Source organism: Leptosomus discolor, chromosome 3 (assembly GCF_034619465.1).
Source record: "Leptosomus discolor isolate bLepDis1 chromosome 3, bLepDis1.hap2, whole genome shotgun sequence".
NCBI lineage: Eukaryota > Metazoa > Chordata > Aves > Leptosomiformes > Leptosomidae > Leptosomus > Leptosomus discolor.
Genome location: NC_141393.1, coordinates 39,263,628 through 39,280,713, shown reverse-complemented (window position 1 = coordinate 39,280,713; position 17,086 = coordinate 39,263,628). Strand labels below are relative to the sequence as shown.

General features: G+C 40.1%; 1 protein-coding gene across 1 annotated transcript in view; it reads left to right on the top strand.

Moving 5' to 3' along the window:
* Window positions 1–17,086, top strand: part of COX16 (cytochrome c oxidase assembly factor COX16) — a 52,677-nt gene that overhangs the window by 21,870 nt on the left and 13,721 nt on the right. The window contains exon 3 of the mRNA XM_086463634.1: window positions 15,017–15,079. Coding sequence (XP_086319760.1) covers window positions 15,017–15,079 — 63 coding nt within the window. The remainder of the gene's footprint in view (window positions 1–15,016; window positions 15,080–17,086) is intronic.

The window sequence follows — 17,086 nt, the reverse complement described above, 5'->3', positions numbered from 1 at the left end:
CCTAAATAATAATATTCAGGGTTTCCATGGTAAAGTGTTTCACTGAATCCTTGTCAAGCTTTTTTTTTGTGAAGAAAAGCCCTTATTTATCAGTTTCCATGTATTCAGTGGTTACTACTACCCCAGAAATGGCAGGGGTTTTCTGCCATCTGTTCTAGGATGTCATGCTGTGTTCTGTGTGTAAGTATACATTAGTAAACATCATTGAATCAAAAATGGCATGTCTCCGAGAGGCAGAGAGATTTTGTGCCCTTTATAAAGATTGGAAAAATTGACTTAAAGTTTCAAGGGCTTAATACCTATCTAGATCTAAAGTTTTGATTCTTAAAACTTCCATTCTGCAGCTACCTAGATGTGTATTGCGTTTGGACTGAAGATCCTTTATGTACCTAAAGTTCTGCTTTTGGCCAAGCTCTCTAGTACCACAGTTTTCATGGTGCTACATAGCTTGGCATCTATTAAATATATAGAAAATCTTTTAAGTTCCATTAAATAGATATTCCTCAATCTGTATTAGTTGAGATGTGAGCACTGCTAAGTAAGCTGTTGAGTACAACTTGTGAGGCTTCACACAAAATGGCTGTAGAAGTAGGGATGCTGCTTCCTGTGACCTGCTGGTTCAGCCAGAGGGCGGGTACCCAGGATGTGGATGAGAGTTTCAAGGCACGTGTCCTTTCTCTGGGAAACGTGCAGTAACCATAAGTTTGTAGATTGCCTACAGCTTCAGGCATTATCAGCTTTCCTTTTTAAAACTCATCTCTGTGTGGAATAGTTAAGAAATTGGAAGAATGAGCAAGAAAATGTGATTGCAGCCTAATGGTTAGATTATATAAGTGCGATAGGGGAAACCTGGTTTGTAATTCCTATGCTATTTAGAATTTCTGTATCTTTATCAAATGAATATTCGATATTAAACAGCTTGAAGCTGGGCCCCTTTTTGTGAGGGCATTGTTCTTTCTCAGAAATTAAGGATTTATTCTTTTTCTTTAAACCAACCAAACGAGACCTGATCTGCCTCACTCTGAGATGACTAAAGACTATCAGTCCTAACTGGAAGGAGGAGGTATCTTCTTGAATCTGTGGATAAGTTGTCTAGTACTTACAAACTCTTCAAGTTTTCTCTTGTCTGTCTGTAGTTACTGCTGCTCTAATTGCTTCCTCTTTCTAAGTGTCTACACAACCAGGTGCTAGGTCCCTGTAAATCTAGTTCTGAATCTTCAGATGTGTGTACTAACACTGACATGTATGTGCCCATTGCTATTTACCCGTCTTGAACTAGTGAATACCTTGGTGACCTTACGCATTGTTCCAGCTTTCTCATGTGCATATGCAAGTTGCAGATGCACTTAGAAGATTGCCTTGGAGTGAGTGCTTCATGTGAAGGCACTCATATAGATGTCCAGGGATTTCAGGACAGAATTTGGATCCTATCTGACATGTCTTACTCGAGAGTACTCAGTGGAGGGAGCATACTAGGTATGTTCTGCACACGAGGTAACTCTTTGTTTGGATGCACAAAAGTCGTGGTGGATATACTTTGTTCAGGATTTCCAAGCATCAAGCAGCCACATTAGAGCTACCACCTGGCTATGCTGACCAGCATCTGGAAATCCAGGCAAATGGCCAAATTTTTTTTTTTTCCAGGACAGAATTTCTGTGTGGAAAAAAAGGGCTCTGTCTGGAGAAACCTGAACATCTGGCAGCTTTACCTCAGATTATTGAGCTTCTCTGTGATGAGACGCAAAATAGAGTGCAAGTATTAAGAGTTCCTTGTTTTAAACAGAAGCCATTTTTCCGTTTCATAATTCTTGATGGTGTTTCTGTTGTCAAGATTAGATTCAAATGAAGAGAATGTTATTAACTGGAGAAACTCATTCTGATGCCGTTGCAAGTGGAACTAATTTCACTACATAAAATGTCGATAGCTTTCAGGTTTTTACGTTTCATGTACTACCAAGAATTCTGTTTGGTGGCTTTAAATCCTGTCACATTGCCACAATTAATTACTAGTATTTTTGCCTTGCAATTGACGTGATTACAAGTATGTAATTTAGCTTCAGGCAGCTTTTAGCCAAAACGTAATCTAATATCCAGCTGTTTTTCCCCTCACCTCCCTCAAGCACCAGAAAACATCTAGCTTTCCAGACTCATCTTGTGAAGCCAGTAGCCATGGTGTCAGCAGATTGAAGCTCAAACAGAAACACTGGGGTCCCAGTCTCTATGTCAGGATTTTCTATGCTTCTGGAGTTGTACATCACTACAGTTTTTACTAAGAAAGTGTTGAAAACCCTTTGCCCAGGAATGTTCCCGTTTTAAGTGCAATCTCTGTCTAAATGGACCTTCCCTTCACCTTTGTGTTTGGAAGCTAGAAAGACTGAAGTCAATTGGTTCTGTTGCAAACTGCTGCTATGCAGCAGTCTGCAAAAGCAGAGCCCAAACTCATGTCTGGAGTACAACCACTAATGAGAGGGGAAAATGCATAATCTGTCTCTCTTCAAATACCTCTCATGGCAGAAAGCATTTATAGTTTTGCTTGTGATTCAATAGGTGATACATTTCCTCAGAGTCAGCACTGAACCTCCTGTATGTTGTGTCAGGCAGTGCTTTGATGAGGCATAAAAATGAGACTTTGCCTTTAGAACCTTAATGAGTGCTGAAATTGTAGCTGGTACAACATCATGTCTTGCGTCCCTGGAGCACACCAGGGTAGAAGGTATCCGAGATTGTACATTGTCCCTGTGCCGAGTAGATGGGCAGCTACGGGGTCAAGAAATTCACAAGCTGTTGCTATCAGCCCCTCCACTTCTGCACCCTCAAAGACTATGTGTGCTCTTCATAAAGGCTACCAAGTGTAAGCTCTGGGATGACTTGGAGCAGGAGACTAATTTAGGTGTTCCCAGAGGAACCTATCTGTCTTCATTGGTTACAGGGAGAATGTAGGAATACAGGCTTTCTGGATTCTGCATAAAGAAGAGAGGTGAATTGTCTTATTAATATCTAAAATGTATGAATTAAAATCTTTTGCATTCATCATTCCCACTGAATTTAGTAGAATTGTTTTGTTAATGTTGGATGTTTAGCTCTTATAAGTACATCTGATGTAATAGGAGAACAGTCACTTTGCTACTTATGTTTTAAGTGTAATTACACCAGATCTTATCATTATAACTTTCTCTAATATACTCATCAGAATGTCTGAGCTTTTGGCAGGTAAATGTGTTATTTATTAAAAATAGTGGCAAAATATCTTCCAAAAGAAAATAGCACATGTTGTACAAATGTGTTGCAAATTCTAGTAATCTAGAATATAGGTAATTTGGAAGATGAAAAGCTTTCTGTGAGTGCAAAGTATTAGAATAGGCTTTTTCTTCTTACTGTAAAACTTCACTAGATGTCAGTGTGGAAAGTATTTTTACTTTAATGCTGTGTTGACCTGTAGAATGAGAATTGTTAATTCCTTTAATGCATGCAGATTTAGGATGGCAGTTATTAGAATTTGGTAGTTGGGGCTTGTCAATAGGGAATTTATTTGTAGAAATGCAGTTTCAGAACAACAAAAGCAATTTTGGAAAGTTCACACTGAATTCTGAAAATTGTTCCCGTTCAAATAGACATGAAGTCAAAATTTGTTTCGGTACTTACGGAAAGTTTTGAGGTTTGTATTATAAACCAAAATTTAATTTAAAAGCATAATTAAAAACAATTTTTGGGGTTAAAACCAGTAGACTTTGGTTTTGTTTTATATTGTTGATTGAGTCAGCAAAAATTTTAATGTATATTTTCTTGCTGCTGGCTTGTGAAAACAGGACTTGTTTTTATGAGGGTAGCAAATATGTTTTGACATGGCTTAAGACAGGGCTTAGGCATTAACTTATGCCTTAAAAAAAGAAAAAAATGCATATATTTATGTATAGAATCATAGAATGGTTTGGGTTGGAAGGGACCTTAAAGGTCATCCAGTTCCAACTGCTCTGCCATGGGCAAGGACACCTTCCACCAGACCAACTAGATGGATTGCTCAAAGCCGCATCCAGCCTGACCTTGAACACTGCCAGGGAGGGGGCAGCCACAGCTTCTCTGGGCAACCTCTTCCAGTGTCTCAGCATCCTCACAGTGAAGAACTTCTTCCTGCTATCAATCTCAATCTCCCCTCTTTCAGTTTGAAACTGCTACCCCTCATCCCGTCACCACACTCCCTAATTAAGAGTCCCTCCCCTCCTTTCCTGCAGGCCCCCTTTAAGTACTGGAAGGCCACTGTAAGGTCTCCCCGGAGCCTTCTCTTCTCCAGGCTGAACAACCCCAACTCTCTCAGCCTGTCCTCACAGGGGAGGTGCTCCAGCCCCGTGATCATCTCCATGGCCTCCTCTGGACCCGCTCGAGCCGGTCTATGTCTTTCTTGTGCTGGGGTCCCCAGAGCTGGATGCAGTGCTGCAGATGGGGTCTCAGCAGAGCAGAACAGAACAGAGGAGGAGAATCCCCTCCCTCGACCTGCTAGCCACACTTCTTTTGATGCAGCCCAGGATGCAACTGGCTTTCTGGGCTGTGAGTGCACATTGCTGTATGTTTAAATTTGATCAAGGAAGCCATTTGCCATCTGCATGTGTGCTTGTGCATTCTTTTAACTGTATTATATGTTTGTATGACATCTGAAGAATCAGATTATCTCTGTTCCTTCATGAAAAGACTGGTTTGGGCTCTTTTGGATTTGGTGTGTTTTGAGCATTGTTTGTTGTTTTATTGAACTTTCAGTGCTTTTATTGAAGCTTTAAGGTTTGGGCTCATATGATGAGATAGTTAGACTTTTCCCTTTAAATGAATTCATTTGTGTTTCTGAACTTATACACCAAGTGAAAGATAGTGGTTTAGATATTGCATGGTGCCTTTGGTTTTGCTGAATTGACTAGTGTGCCAGGACAAGCCTAATTGAATAGTCAGTGAACACCTGAACACAGGTATTTGTGGTGAAGTACAGAACTAAAGAGGACACCCTCTCCAATCCTATTCTGTCTGCTAGTACAGCAATGAAAAGATCAAGACGAGAGGAACACAGACTGCTTGCATGCTGGCTTCAACTGCCAATTCATGATTTCTCTTTTGAAGTTACTTGCTTTTAACAGAAACTTCAGTGACCTTTCTGTTTGTTGGAGTTACAGAGAGGCTGGTTCTGTCCAGTGTTAGAATATAAATATGACTAAGGGAAAGTTTAAACTAGATTTGCACAAATTTTCCAGCTTTAACTTACATAGTAGGTACATAGCCGTTAAAAAGCAATCTTTTAAAATTATGATAAAAAATGTTGACTCTGCAGGAATTGCACTCAAAAGTGGTATTTTGTCTTTATTATTTCTAGCTATTAACTATCTTCCATTTAGAGGCCAGAAGGGTGTTTTTTTGCCTAAATACTGGTGTCACAAATTCACATGTATGTGAGTCCTTGCATATACCTTAGCTGTGCTTTCAGTAGCATGTACATTACTCTCAGAAAGTTGGCACAGATGGAACTAATTAACCCTTTAATTTGGATACAGCAAATCATTCTTTAGTAAATATTCAAGGACTCTTATTAAAGTTCCTTTTGTATTTGTGCTACTTTTATTCAAGGCAAAAGCTTTTGCCAATAGAGATCACATGATTCTGAATGCAGGAGTTTGACATTTTTCATATTAGAACTGGACTTTCCTTTTGCGCACAGTGGTTAATCTGTACTAATAGGAACTGAATAACATGGTGATGGGTTAACTGAAATAAACTGAAAATGCATTTGAAAATGTAGGTGTCAAATATATTAACAGCAGATGCATTGTAAGGAGTTTTGAGTGGTTTATTAAAACATTACAAAGAGCTCACATGTAAGTTAAGGTATGATGAAAGCCATATTTAAGGACTTAAAACCTTTCAGTAGATTTCATTGTTTTTTTCATGAATTATACCCACACATTGAGGAGAAGAAAATGAATTTTTGAAGTTCTGCTTTATGTAACATTTCCTTTTTCTGAACTGATACCTTAAGGGTGTTCAGTTTATATCCTGTACTTCACAACGTTTAAGTGGCTGTAGCAGGACAGGTATAGCATACTAAAGAGACTTTACAAAGGCACCTTGAGAAATTGTCTTTTAATGTTTTTAAAGTAGGCGACTTATTCTTCTTGCTGTTTTCTCTGTCAGTGTTTTGTGATGGCTGACTGTCTTGGTTTGAAAGACAGGTGTCTGCGGAGGAAGGCAGGAGCCTCCCTTGAAATGGAAAGTGCAACCCCCTTCCCTCCAAATTATTATAATTTTGAAATTAACGGGCCTTCAGGCAAAGATATGGGGAATAGGAATAACAGTTCTTTACTAATATATATATATATATAAAACACAAGGCAGGGAAAAACAAACAACCCACTGGTTTACACTGACAGAGTCAGAAATACAACCTGACACCCTGTTAGGGTGGCAGTAGCAGTCCGATAAGATGCTGGCTGCAGTCCTCCTGAAGCGATGGATGTAGTTCTGTTGAAGCAGCGATGAGGTAAAAGAGTCTGGTCTTCCTCCGAAGGTCCAGTGGTAGGTAGGAAGCTCTTGTCCTCTGAAACTCCAGTGCGAGGGGGAAAAACTCCTCTGGGAATCCAGTGGAAGAAGGCTGCTGGGGTGTTCGAAATCTCAGTTTTTATTTGGCATGGACTGCTTGGCTCCTTCCCCCCGGGCAGAGCATGTCACAATGGGATTGGGAGCCGTGAGGCAGTTCCTTGATGGGCCATTAACAGGAGATAGTCCAGGAGCGAGTTATCGATGGGTCAGGCGATAAGGCATTGTTGTGCCCATTAACAGGAGATAGTCCAGAGGGGGGAGGCAGGGAGCACCGCCCCACCTGGTCTCAACAGCTCCTGAAGATGGTAATAGAATACTTTTTTTTTCCTTTTGGCACATTTTACACTGTAACCTAGGACACTGACTCAGCAAATTCTGCAACTCTTGTCCTGGGCTAAGAATCTGGTTTTTTGACCAGTTGATCACATTTTGGCCCACAGGAAAGAGCGTGCTGTTGCGTTACTTTTCACTCCTTTCTGTGATGATAAATAAATGCGTTAAATCCTTTGATGTTAAATCAGGCTGAACCACTCTTGCCTTTCTTGTGTAGCTTACACCATGGCTCTTCAGCATGTTCTATCCATTTCACCTGGGACGTCTTAAACTTTTGTTTCTTGTTTGGAAGAAAGTAAGAAAGAAATTTGGGAAAAACTGCACAGCATACTTAGCAAGTTCCTCCCTTTTTATTGTTGGGTTGCAGGGAAACCACGATGTAGCAAAGCCCAGGAGTGCCAGCTTTGAGATCCTGTATTGCAGAGCTCTGCCATTCTGAATTTAAGGTGAGAGGTATGGTTGGGTCTGTACTTAGAACTGATTCATCTTTATGCATGCAGAAAGATTTGCTTTTGCTTGCAGGGACCTTTCAAAAACACCAAGGGTCTTGCTGTTAGTTCTGGACTTGTGGTGTTTTTTCCCTATTGTAGTATTTCATTTTATACAAAGGAACAGTTTTTGTACTGAATTTTACTGTGAAATGAAATTTATGCTAGCATACTCAGAGCGAAGGTTTAAGGCACTAATTTATGTTTTCTAAATCAAATAAATAAATGTGCACCTGCAAATCAAGCTGAATGTGAAAGCGTACAAGTCCTCGATTAAATGCTTGAGTACTTTATTCTCAGAACTGGAAGCTGTAGAACTGTTGTTAGCTTTGATGACCTTCTGTATGAGAAATCTAGATATGCTTAAGTGCTTGCTGAATTATGGGATGGTTTGGTCATCATGTTAGCCTTCAACTTAATGCATTTCTCATGCATTATCATGTAAAAATGTGCAGTCCAGAGTTTGGGATCGTAGGTCTTTTTTGATCCATCTGGAAGCAAGTAGAAAATTTAGATTTAGAGAGATCACTGTTGCACCATGTACTGTAACTCTGGGAACTGCTGCTGTAATAAGGTTTTATATTGCTCCTTTGGAAATGTCTGCATTGATTTCTGTCAGAGGGTGGATGAAATATTTTTTTGTTCAACTGTCTGTATTCTATGCAGGTCTTAGGAGAGAGTCAAAGGACACAAAAGTCAGGTTCTGCATCTAGTCTCAGCTGGGTCTCCCCAGTGTTCAGAAGTATTCCTATCCAAGCGTCTGCAGTAGCCTTACCTAAGTGTTTTTCATGTATTGATTATTAGTTAAAGGATGTTGTGAATGAAGTTGCACGAAATGGTATGTTTTGCCTTGCCCTTCCCTGTTCCCAAAGACTATATGCCAAACAGTTTGGCATAAGTACAACTTTTGTTGTACTTTACAACCTTTACAAGCTTTATTCCTTTAATTCCTTAAGTAGCATGGCACTAAGCCTGGCTGTAGTTTACACTTCACTTCCTGAGTCCTGGGATTTATCCTCTCTTGTCTACGGCTTCTCACTCTGCTCTTAAACCACAACTTGGAATGTTTATGACACAGACTTTTGTAACAATTTATCGGAGTCTTTTCTTCTCAAGGAAGATTAAAGTCGCCTGATCCACGCAAGATTGCTGATTTTCCATTTAGAGGAGTTAGGCATATGATAAATGTTTTCAAAGACTATACTCTATTCGGAGAGCCAGAGCTGGTGGTTCTGGCTTACTTTAAGTTTGAAAAATGGGTGGGGAGAGCAAAATGAAGAATTTCATATAAACAGTCATTTTGTGGACTCTCTGTGTTGTGGATACTGCAGGAGAATTTTGTCCCATCTATTTATGCTGCTCTAAGTAAGACACAAGTATACAACTTACTGCACTGACTTATGTGAGAGGAGACTGTTAAAAGCACAGTCCTCTTCTCATTACATGGTTGTCTCCTGACAGTTTCCTTGTGTAGTAATTGAACCCTTAATTTTAGAAGATTAAATATATTCCAGACTTGGTTTGTGCTAAAACCCATGGCCACAAATAGCAAGTGGACAAATAAATATTTTTTAAAAAAACTTAGTTTTGGTTATAGGTGAGAGAGAGACTGCTTGTGAAAGTGGGCTATTTAAATTACAGATCAGGTGTACATGTATTGTGGACGACTAGGATGCTACCCTGAAAATTAGAACATGTATCAACTTGCTCTTCCTCTGTGAATGCTGAAGAGGAGTGACACCTCTAATCTGCCTTGTATTCCCATGTTTCATAGAATGATAAAACAGTTTGGGTTGGAAGGGATTTTAGAGCTCATCTGGTCCAACCCCCCTGCACTGAGCAGGGACACCTTTAGCTAGATCAGGTTGCTCAGAGCTTTGTCCAACCTGACCTTGAGTGTTTCCAGGGATGGGACTTCTACCACCTCTCTGGACAGCCTGTGCCTGTGTTTCACCACCCTCATCATAAAAAATTTATTCCTTATAACCAGTCTGAATCTGCCCTCTTTTAGTTTAAAATCATTACCCCTTGTCCTATCACAACAGGCCCTGCTAATCGGCCCCCTTTAAGTACTGGAAGGCAGCAGTCAGGTCTCCCTGGAGCCTTCTCTTCTCCAGGCTGAACAACCCAACTCTCTCAGCCTGTCCTCACAGGGGAGGTACTCCATCTCTTCGGACATCAAAAGGGGATAGTGATGGTGTTCTTTGGGTTTGTTTGTGGAAGAGCTATCTTTTCCATACGCTGGAGGTAAAGTTAGTGACATTCACAAACTTCACAATCCCTCTCTCTGTATTATTTGCTTCTGAACTGAAATGAACCATGGTCACTGAGGATCAGTGCAAAGTCTTTAGCTAGAGAATTTTTTTAGTAACAGCACATTTAGGTTTGTAACTGTACCAGAAATATTTGTGTCACAAACAAAAATTTCCCTTTACTGAAAAGAGTGTAGAGAGGCCAACAGTTTATCACAGTGCACTGCAGGAGTCACTGGTTTGGTAGGGGCTGAAAGCACCAGGTATTCCTGCTTTGCTCTGAAGTGATGCCCCTTGTCTGCACCCAAAGGTGCAAATTTTTTTCCAGCCAGAAATTCTGTCCAGGTTCTAACTGAAAAGTTGAAATGTCAGCCTTAAAATGGGAAGTGGCAGACAGATTTTAAAAGGATTTTAGGTACTTACAGCCTCAAGTAGCTCCATACGAAGATCTCCAAGAATAATTTTGTGCTTAACCCCTATTACTTTTAGCCATCCAAGAATATTTTTTTAAGTCTTTATCTTTGCGAACCTTTTGAAGTTTAGTAATGGTAAATCTGAAGGAGCAGTGGAGTGTGAAATGAGACAAAATTCTAATTTGAAAACTTTGTTCTTAAACCTTTTTTTAGATTTGTCTATATACATACCTGCCCTCACACTTTGAGTTGATGTAATATGAAATAAGCCTGTATAGTGCAAAATACTCTGAGGAAGTTTCATTCATTTTTTGCTGCAAGTGCTACGTAGGAAAAAAAACAACACCACAAACCAACAGCCCAGAATAAAAAATAGTAAAGCCTTGAAAAATTTTATTTACAGTATTGGTTTTAAAGCCTTGCAGACAGCTTCTCATGAAAGCTGTCTGAATACAAACATCAAGTTTTTCAGTAGTTTTTCAGTAAGGGTTTAATGTGAAGTTATGCTGTAATTAGAAGCCCCCACACATCTTTGAATTCCATATTTAGAGACAAAGCTTGAATTTAAATGGGTCTTAAATTTGAGATTTTGCCTGACAAGGAGGCCTCTAGTGTAAAGGGATATTGTCTTCTGTTCCTTCCTGCCTCTTAAATAATGGCGCAGAGGACGCTGCCAGGCATTTGGGCTTTGTCTGCTTCCCCCATCATATTTACTGATAGGGATTTGTATTCATAATTTAGCTGATGATTCATCTGCCAGTACATAGCTGAATACTTTTAGCTCATTTGGCACTATGTGTGTTGGCATAGCAGTCATCATGGAAGCAAAATGCGTGTGTTTGTATTTGGATCTTGGGGCAGATGTGTAATATAAAGGAGCTACCACTTTGGCAAGGCCGCTTTCCTGGCTCTGCCCAGATTTTAAGTGTTCCCTGGTTATGATCTATGATCATGGCTCATAGTGATGTTTATCTGCCTTTTCAGAATGAAAGTAGCACCGTTCAGTTTTCCATTTCTTTTGTTCTTGTGATGTTGCAAAGATGGTGCAACATGGTACAAACACTGTGGAAACAGAACTTTATAATGTACTTTTTCTCAGCTGTGATACTGGTTCTGAAAACAATTTGTGACCTGTCTGTCTCCATTTGGCAACTGAAAAGCAGGGTGTTGCAAGGCTTTAGAACGTGCAGACTCAATTTCTGTGCAGAGTCAAGTACGCTTAAATTATTCTACACGACTAAGTGTGTAGGGAACAAAAAAGGTAAAGATAAGAGGAAATACATACTTGGTCACTTTCTTTTTTTATGGAACTTCGAACAAAATAATATGAATAACATGTTCTGCACAGTGGATTTCAGTCTTTCATATGCCTATATATTAAGAACTTGCCAAGATGCGTGTATAATTTGCCCTCAAAACCAAGTGGATAGATGATGGTAGTGCAGTGGATGTTGTTTATCTTGATTTCAGTAAAGCATTTGACACTGACTCCCACAACATCCTTGCAGCCAAACTGAGGAAGTGTGGTCTAGATGATCGGGTAGTGAGATGGATTGTGAATTGGTTGAATGAAAGAAGTCAGAGAGTTGTCAATGGGACAGAGTCTAGTTGGAGGCCTGTATCTAGTCGAGTCCCTCAGGGGTCAGTACTGGGGCCAGTGCTATTCAATATATTCATCAATGACCTGGATGAGGGAACAGACTGCACTGTCAGCAAGTTTGCTGATGACACAAAACCGGGAGGAGTGGCTGACACACCAGAAGGCCGTGCTGCCATTCAGTGAGACCTGGACAGACTGGAGAGCTGGGTGGGGAGAAATTGAGTGAAATACAGCAAGGGCAAGTGTAGAGTCTTGCAGCTGGGAAAGGACAACCCCATGTACCAGTGCAGGTTGGGCACTGAGCTGTTGGAGAGTAGCGTAGGGGAAAGGGACCTGGGGGTCCTGGTGGACAGAGGATGACCATGAGCCAGCAAAGGGCCCTCCTGGCCAAGAAGGCCACTGGCATCCTGGGGTATATTAGAAGGGGTGTGGTCAGTAGGTGGAGAGAGATTCTCCTCCCCCTCTGCTCTGGTGAGACCACCTCTGGAATAGTGTGTCCAGTTCCGGGCCCCTCAGTTCAAGAAGGACAGGGGACTGCTTGAAAGAGTCCAGCGCAGAGCCACAAAGGTGATGAAGGGGATGGAACATCTCCCTTCTGATGAAAGGCTGAGGGAGCTGGGTCTCCTGAGCTTGCAGAAGAGGAGACTGAGGGGTGACCTCATTGATGTTTATAAATACGTAAAGGGTGAGTGTCAGGAGGACGGAGCCAGGCTCTTCTCAGTGATGGCCAATGACAGGACAAGGGGCAACGGGTGCAAGCTGGAGCACAGGAGGTTCCACATTAACATAAGGAAAAACTTTTTCACTGTGAGGGTGACAGAGCACTGGAACAGGCTGCCCAGAGAGGCTGTGGAGTCTCCTTCTCTGGAGACATTCAAAACCAGCCTGGACGCGTTCCTGTGTGATCTGCTCTAGGTGGTCCTGCTCTGGCAGAGGCATTGGACTAGGTGATCTTTTGAGGTCCCTTCCAAGCCCTAACACTCTGTGATTTTGTGAAAAGAGGGTTTAACTACTCTTTTTTGGTAAGTTAATTTGCTGAATAAAATTCCTGCTTCTAAAGAATGGGTTTATCTTCCCTTCTCATTTACAGGATAACTTTTTTTCTGAGAAATTTCAACCAGTCTCCTTCATTTCTGCATTTTTGTCAATGTTAAAGCTACAGCATCAAACAGTTATGGGTATTGGGATGCTGTGTCTCAGTTTTAGCTAGTCTTCTCCCTTTTTGCAGACAGAGGAAGAATGAAGACATGACGAAGTTTGAGGACAGAAGGGCCTGGAAGAGAGGAGAAGCAGCAGGAACTTCACTGCTTATTTCCCTTTACCTTACAAAAATGTGACTGTGCAAACACCACACATTAAAAAAACACACTAAAAATTGGTAAGATAAAACTTGATAATGAGGATATTGAGCTGTCTTTGTGAGTTAAATTCTGGCTTGTGATTAATTAGGTAAAAATGCTGCTCCAACCATGTTATCTTGGGTGCCTTATTATTAAATGAAGTGAAAACATGGGAGGAAATAAAAGCCTCTTACTTTTTTGCTTGCTGGAGGATTTATTTCCTCTTGTCCCTGTGTGTGTTGTGAGAACACCAAACATGACAAATAGCGTTTGCATTTAGTTCTGAATACAGTGAGGTGCACGATCACTGTTATCTCTATGAAAGCAAGCTCCAAAGCCTGTCTGGCTGCCCAAAGAGTTAGCATTTCTGCACACGTGATGGATGGGTTCGTTGTTCTAATGAAGTGTGGGTGTTGCTGGAGGTCGTGGTCACAGGAGAGAGAGGCAATCCATCTTTAATGAGGGGCAGTTCTATGAAGGCCTTGAATGCCAAGGCAGAGATGTAGCGTTTCATTTTTTATTTGATGTAGAGGGCCAGTGTAGAGACAGTACCTTGTTTTACAAGGGTGGGTTTTTTTTATTACAAGGGAGGCGGGAGCTGTATCCTGTACCAACTTTAACCATTTTAGATGTTTTGGTTTAGTTCCCGAGTCTAATGAGTCTGGAGGTTGCAAATGCATGTATCTCTATGGCTAGATCTCTGATCAGAAAGGGAAATCAAACCTCTGACCATGCACAGATGGTGTTGGACTTGCCTGTCTGAGCATCCTTAGGAACTGAGGTCTCACTGCACTGGGTAGCAGGCAGTGTCTGTAATCAAGGGGAACATTATGGCCTAAGGAAATTCCTCAGAGCAATTCCCATCAATACAGATAGTAAGTGTGTATTTTAAGTACTTCTGAGGATCAGGAGCTTGTGTTGGGGGAGAATCTGAAGGTGGATCTTCTCATCGACCAGGCAAATTCTATAACATCTCCTTTTTCTTTTCTAGACTGCTTATAGACATTTGAGGTTGGTTGTGACAAGAGTAACTGAGCCCTTTTCGTTCAGATCAAGAAGCAGCAAATTAAGAATAACAACTTTTCTTCACTGAACGAGTCATAGTTGGACTAGTATACCAGTGATGTAGAACTAAACACATTACCAGTCTTCTTACACATCTGGTTTGTTTAACACTGGTTGTATTTAAGGTCTAAAAATGAGAATGTTTTCTCATGGTAATTTATTTAATTGATTAGCCTGAAGACTGTCTGAATACTGCATATGTGGCTGATGTCTGTTTGAGGAGAACATAAAATGCTTTCTGTAAGCATAAGAATGCTAATGATCTTTTTCCCGTTTGCTTCTACTCTTAGGCCTGTGGGAGACAGACGTTACTTGGTAAAGGGAAGGATGAACATGACTTGTGGGCTCAGAAGTAGTTAAAATGTGGAATGCGTCAGCTGTGGTTCACTCACATGTCTGTTCTTAGATTTGTTCTTTGAACAAACTTCTCTGAAAGGTGGCAGGAGTCACCAGTGTTGTCAGTACAGAATCAGAACTAAGAACGAGCTGCGTGTTCACCAGAAAATTGGAAGTTTGACTCATGCTTGGTCTTTGAAAACCAGAATATATTGTATACATATTCACAGAACACAACATTGAGGAGTAAAATATGTAATGTGATCACCATTTTCGCTTTCTTGGTCTTTCTTGTTTCGTTTGTTTAAGGCTTTGTTTAGTTTGACAGTTTCAAACTGAACAGTTACAGATTTAAGTATCTAAGGTAATGCAAGTACAGGGCTAGTTACAAATGTGCTTCCTTTTTGATTTGAAAAGTTTGGCTATTGACCTGTTTCTTTTCAGCTGAATTCTTGTACTGTATTCATCATCCTGGTATATGAACAAACAGCACATAAATTCATTTAGAGGAGAGGAGGGTTTGCATGTACCAATATTTAGTTTATTTGAGGTTAAGCTTTCTTTTAAAAAAAATTTCTTAAAAGCGAACATTTTTGCTGTATTTTTGTTTGTTTTGCAGGTTGATCCAGCTTTGAAAGAAAAATTAAAACAGAACACTGTGACACTGGAATCTGAATATGAGGTAAAATAAATTTGTTGCTTGGGGCTCATAACCTTGGCTACCCTTGATTACCCTGGCTGCTGGTGGGTTGTATCTGTCCCTAACTAAAATTAGATCAGCCATCTGCCTTTGACTCACTGATGTCCAATAAAAACAAGGTTTTATGTAAAGAAAGGTTTTTGAACATGCAGTGCTTCTTTCTGAACTCAGCCTTACTTTGATGTCTAGGTGCTAAGTACAGTGGTACAAATAAATTCCACTATTTCTGTGGTTAACCTAGCCTGTGAATGTACAGTTGATGTTGGCATTCGATGAAATGTGTATACATATATGTCAGCACTTCTACTGCATGGGTTTTGATGATCTTTAGACCAAATTACAGAACAGCGTGCTTGACGTGCTTTCTGTTATTTCTTGCTTCTGAAACATGTGTGTATCTTTCAAACAACTGCCACTGCTTTTTCACTATTTTGGAAAATTTTATAGAGAAATATTTCACTCTTTCCTCAACAATGCATTTTCTTCAAACATTACCGAGCTCCAAATTGGCTGTTTTGACCATTTTAATATCCAGAGTTTCATATATCTTCAGGTCTGTAAAAAGCCATGTTAGGAAAACTGGAAAAAGCCTCTCTGCATCCAGAAACAAAGCTATTTAAGATAATTTTTAATGTTTTAGAATTACTTGGATCAAATGTCCACTTTATCTATCTCTATGGTCTTTATGCTCGAACACAGGTTTTGTTTTTCTTCGCATACCACATTCCTGTGACAAGCATTTGAAGAGCTTGATAGCACCCATAGCTGTCATACTTAGCTGTCCAAATGGCAGTACATGGTCTTGCTAATAAAATCTTTCTATTATATTACTCTTTTGTTTGAAATAAAAATAAAACTTACCTTTTATATTTTCACATGCCTAATTTCACGAGCATCTGCCTACCTGCCGGGCTGGTGATAGTATTTTAGCATTACTGCAAACAGTTCTGGGCTGTTCCCCGTTTACAAAGAACTGTCTCTTATGGCATAGGGAATAAAACGATTTGATCCCTGAGTACATATGGAAAGCTCCAGTGGAAACTCAGAACGTACAAATCTGATTGCCTCTGGGTTATTGTGTCTCTCACTTTCCATAGAATATACTGTAAGGCTGCTCTGATTTATTTATGTGGAAGAACCACAAGCAGTAAAAAGAACCACATCTCTCTATTTAACTCACTACCTAACCTCAAAATCAACGGATCTGTATTCAGATATGCCTTGCTTTCTCTCCAGAAGATAAGTAAATAGTTGAAGGATAATATTTAAATCACCATAATGGCATTAGCTTTATGGATAAATCAATAGTAATAAAATGCAACTGGCATAACAGCATACAAGCCTGCTGGGTAATGAAGCCCCTTACTGGTGGACAGAAATGACAGAAGCAATCTTACTTTTTTTTCTCAATCTAAACTGCAGAGTTCCCAGGCCGAAATTCTTCCAAAGTAGCGTTTGAGTGTTACAGAGGGCAGAGCAGTTCAACGAAACAAATGGATTTGCATTTCCACATAATGAAAATAGATTCAGATTATTGTTTTGAACTCTGATCTTGATATATACTTTACTATGGGCACCAGCTTGCAAGTACTAGGGTTTCTTGCTTCAGTTAAACTTGTGGAACTACTAGCAGTCATGCACATACTTTACAGGCTCCATACTGAGTGTGTGACAATTTTAGTCAGTTACCTCCATATTCTGGTGGACAAAATCTAACCAATCACTGAGTTACAGCTGACATTTAGGAGAGCAGTTTTCAGTGGACCCCATGTGTTCAGGGCTAGGGGGTTTAGGGTGGGGTTTTTTTCCCCTTTTATTTTTTTACTTGTCCAAAATACAGCTCTTAAGAAGGTCTTCTAATTCTATATATGGGTCACATTGGAGGATTACACTGGTGGCTGTTACTAAATATGGTATAGAGATGAAGGGCAGTTAAAAACAAATTGCTGTTTTGGTATGTAAAGCCTTATTTTACAATATTATTAGCAT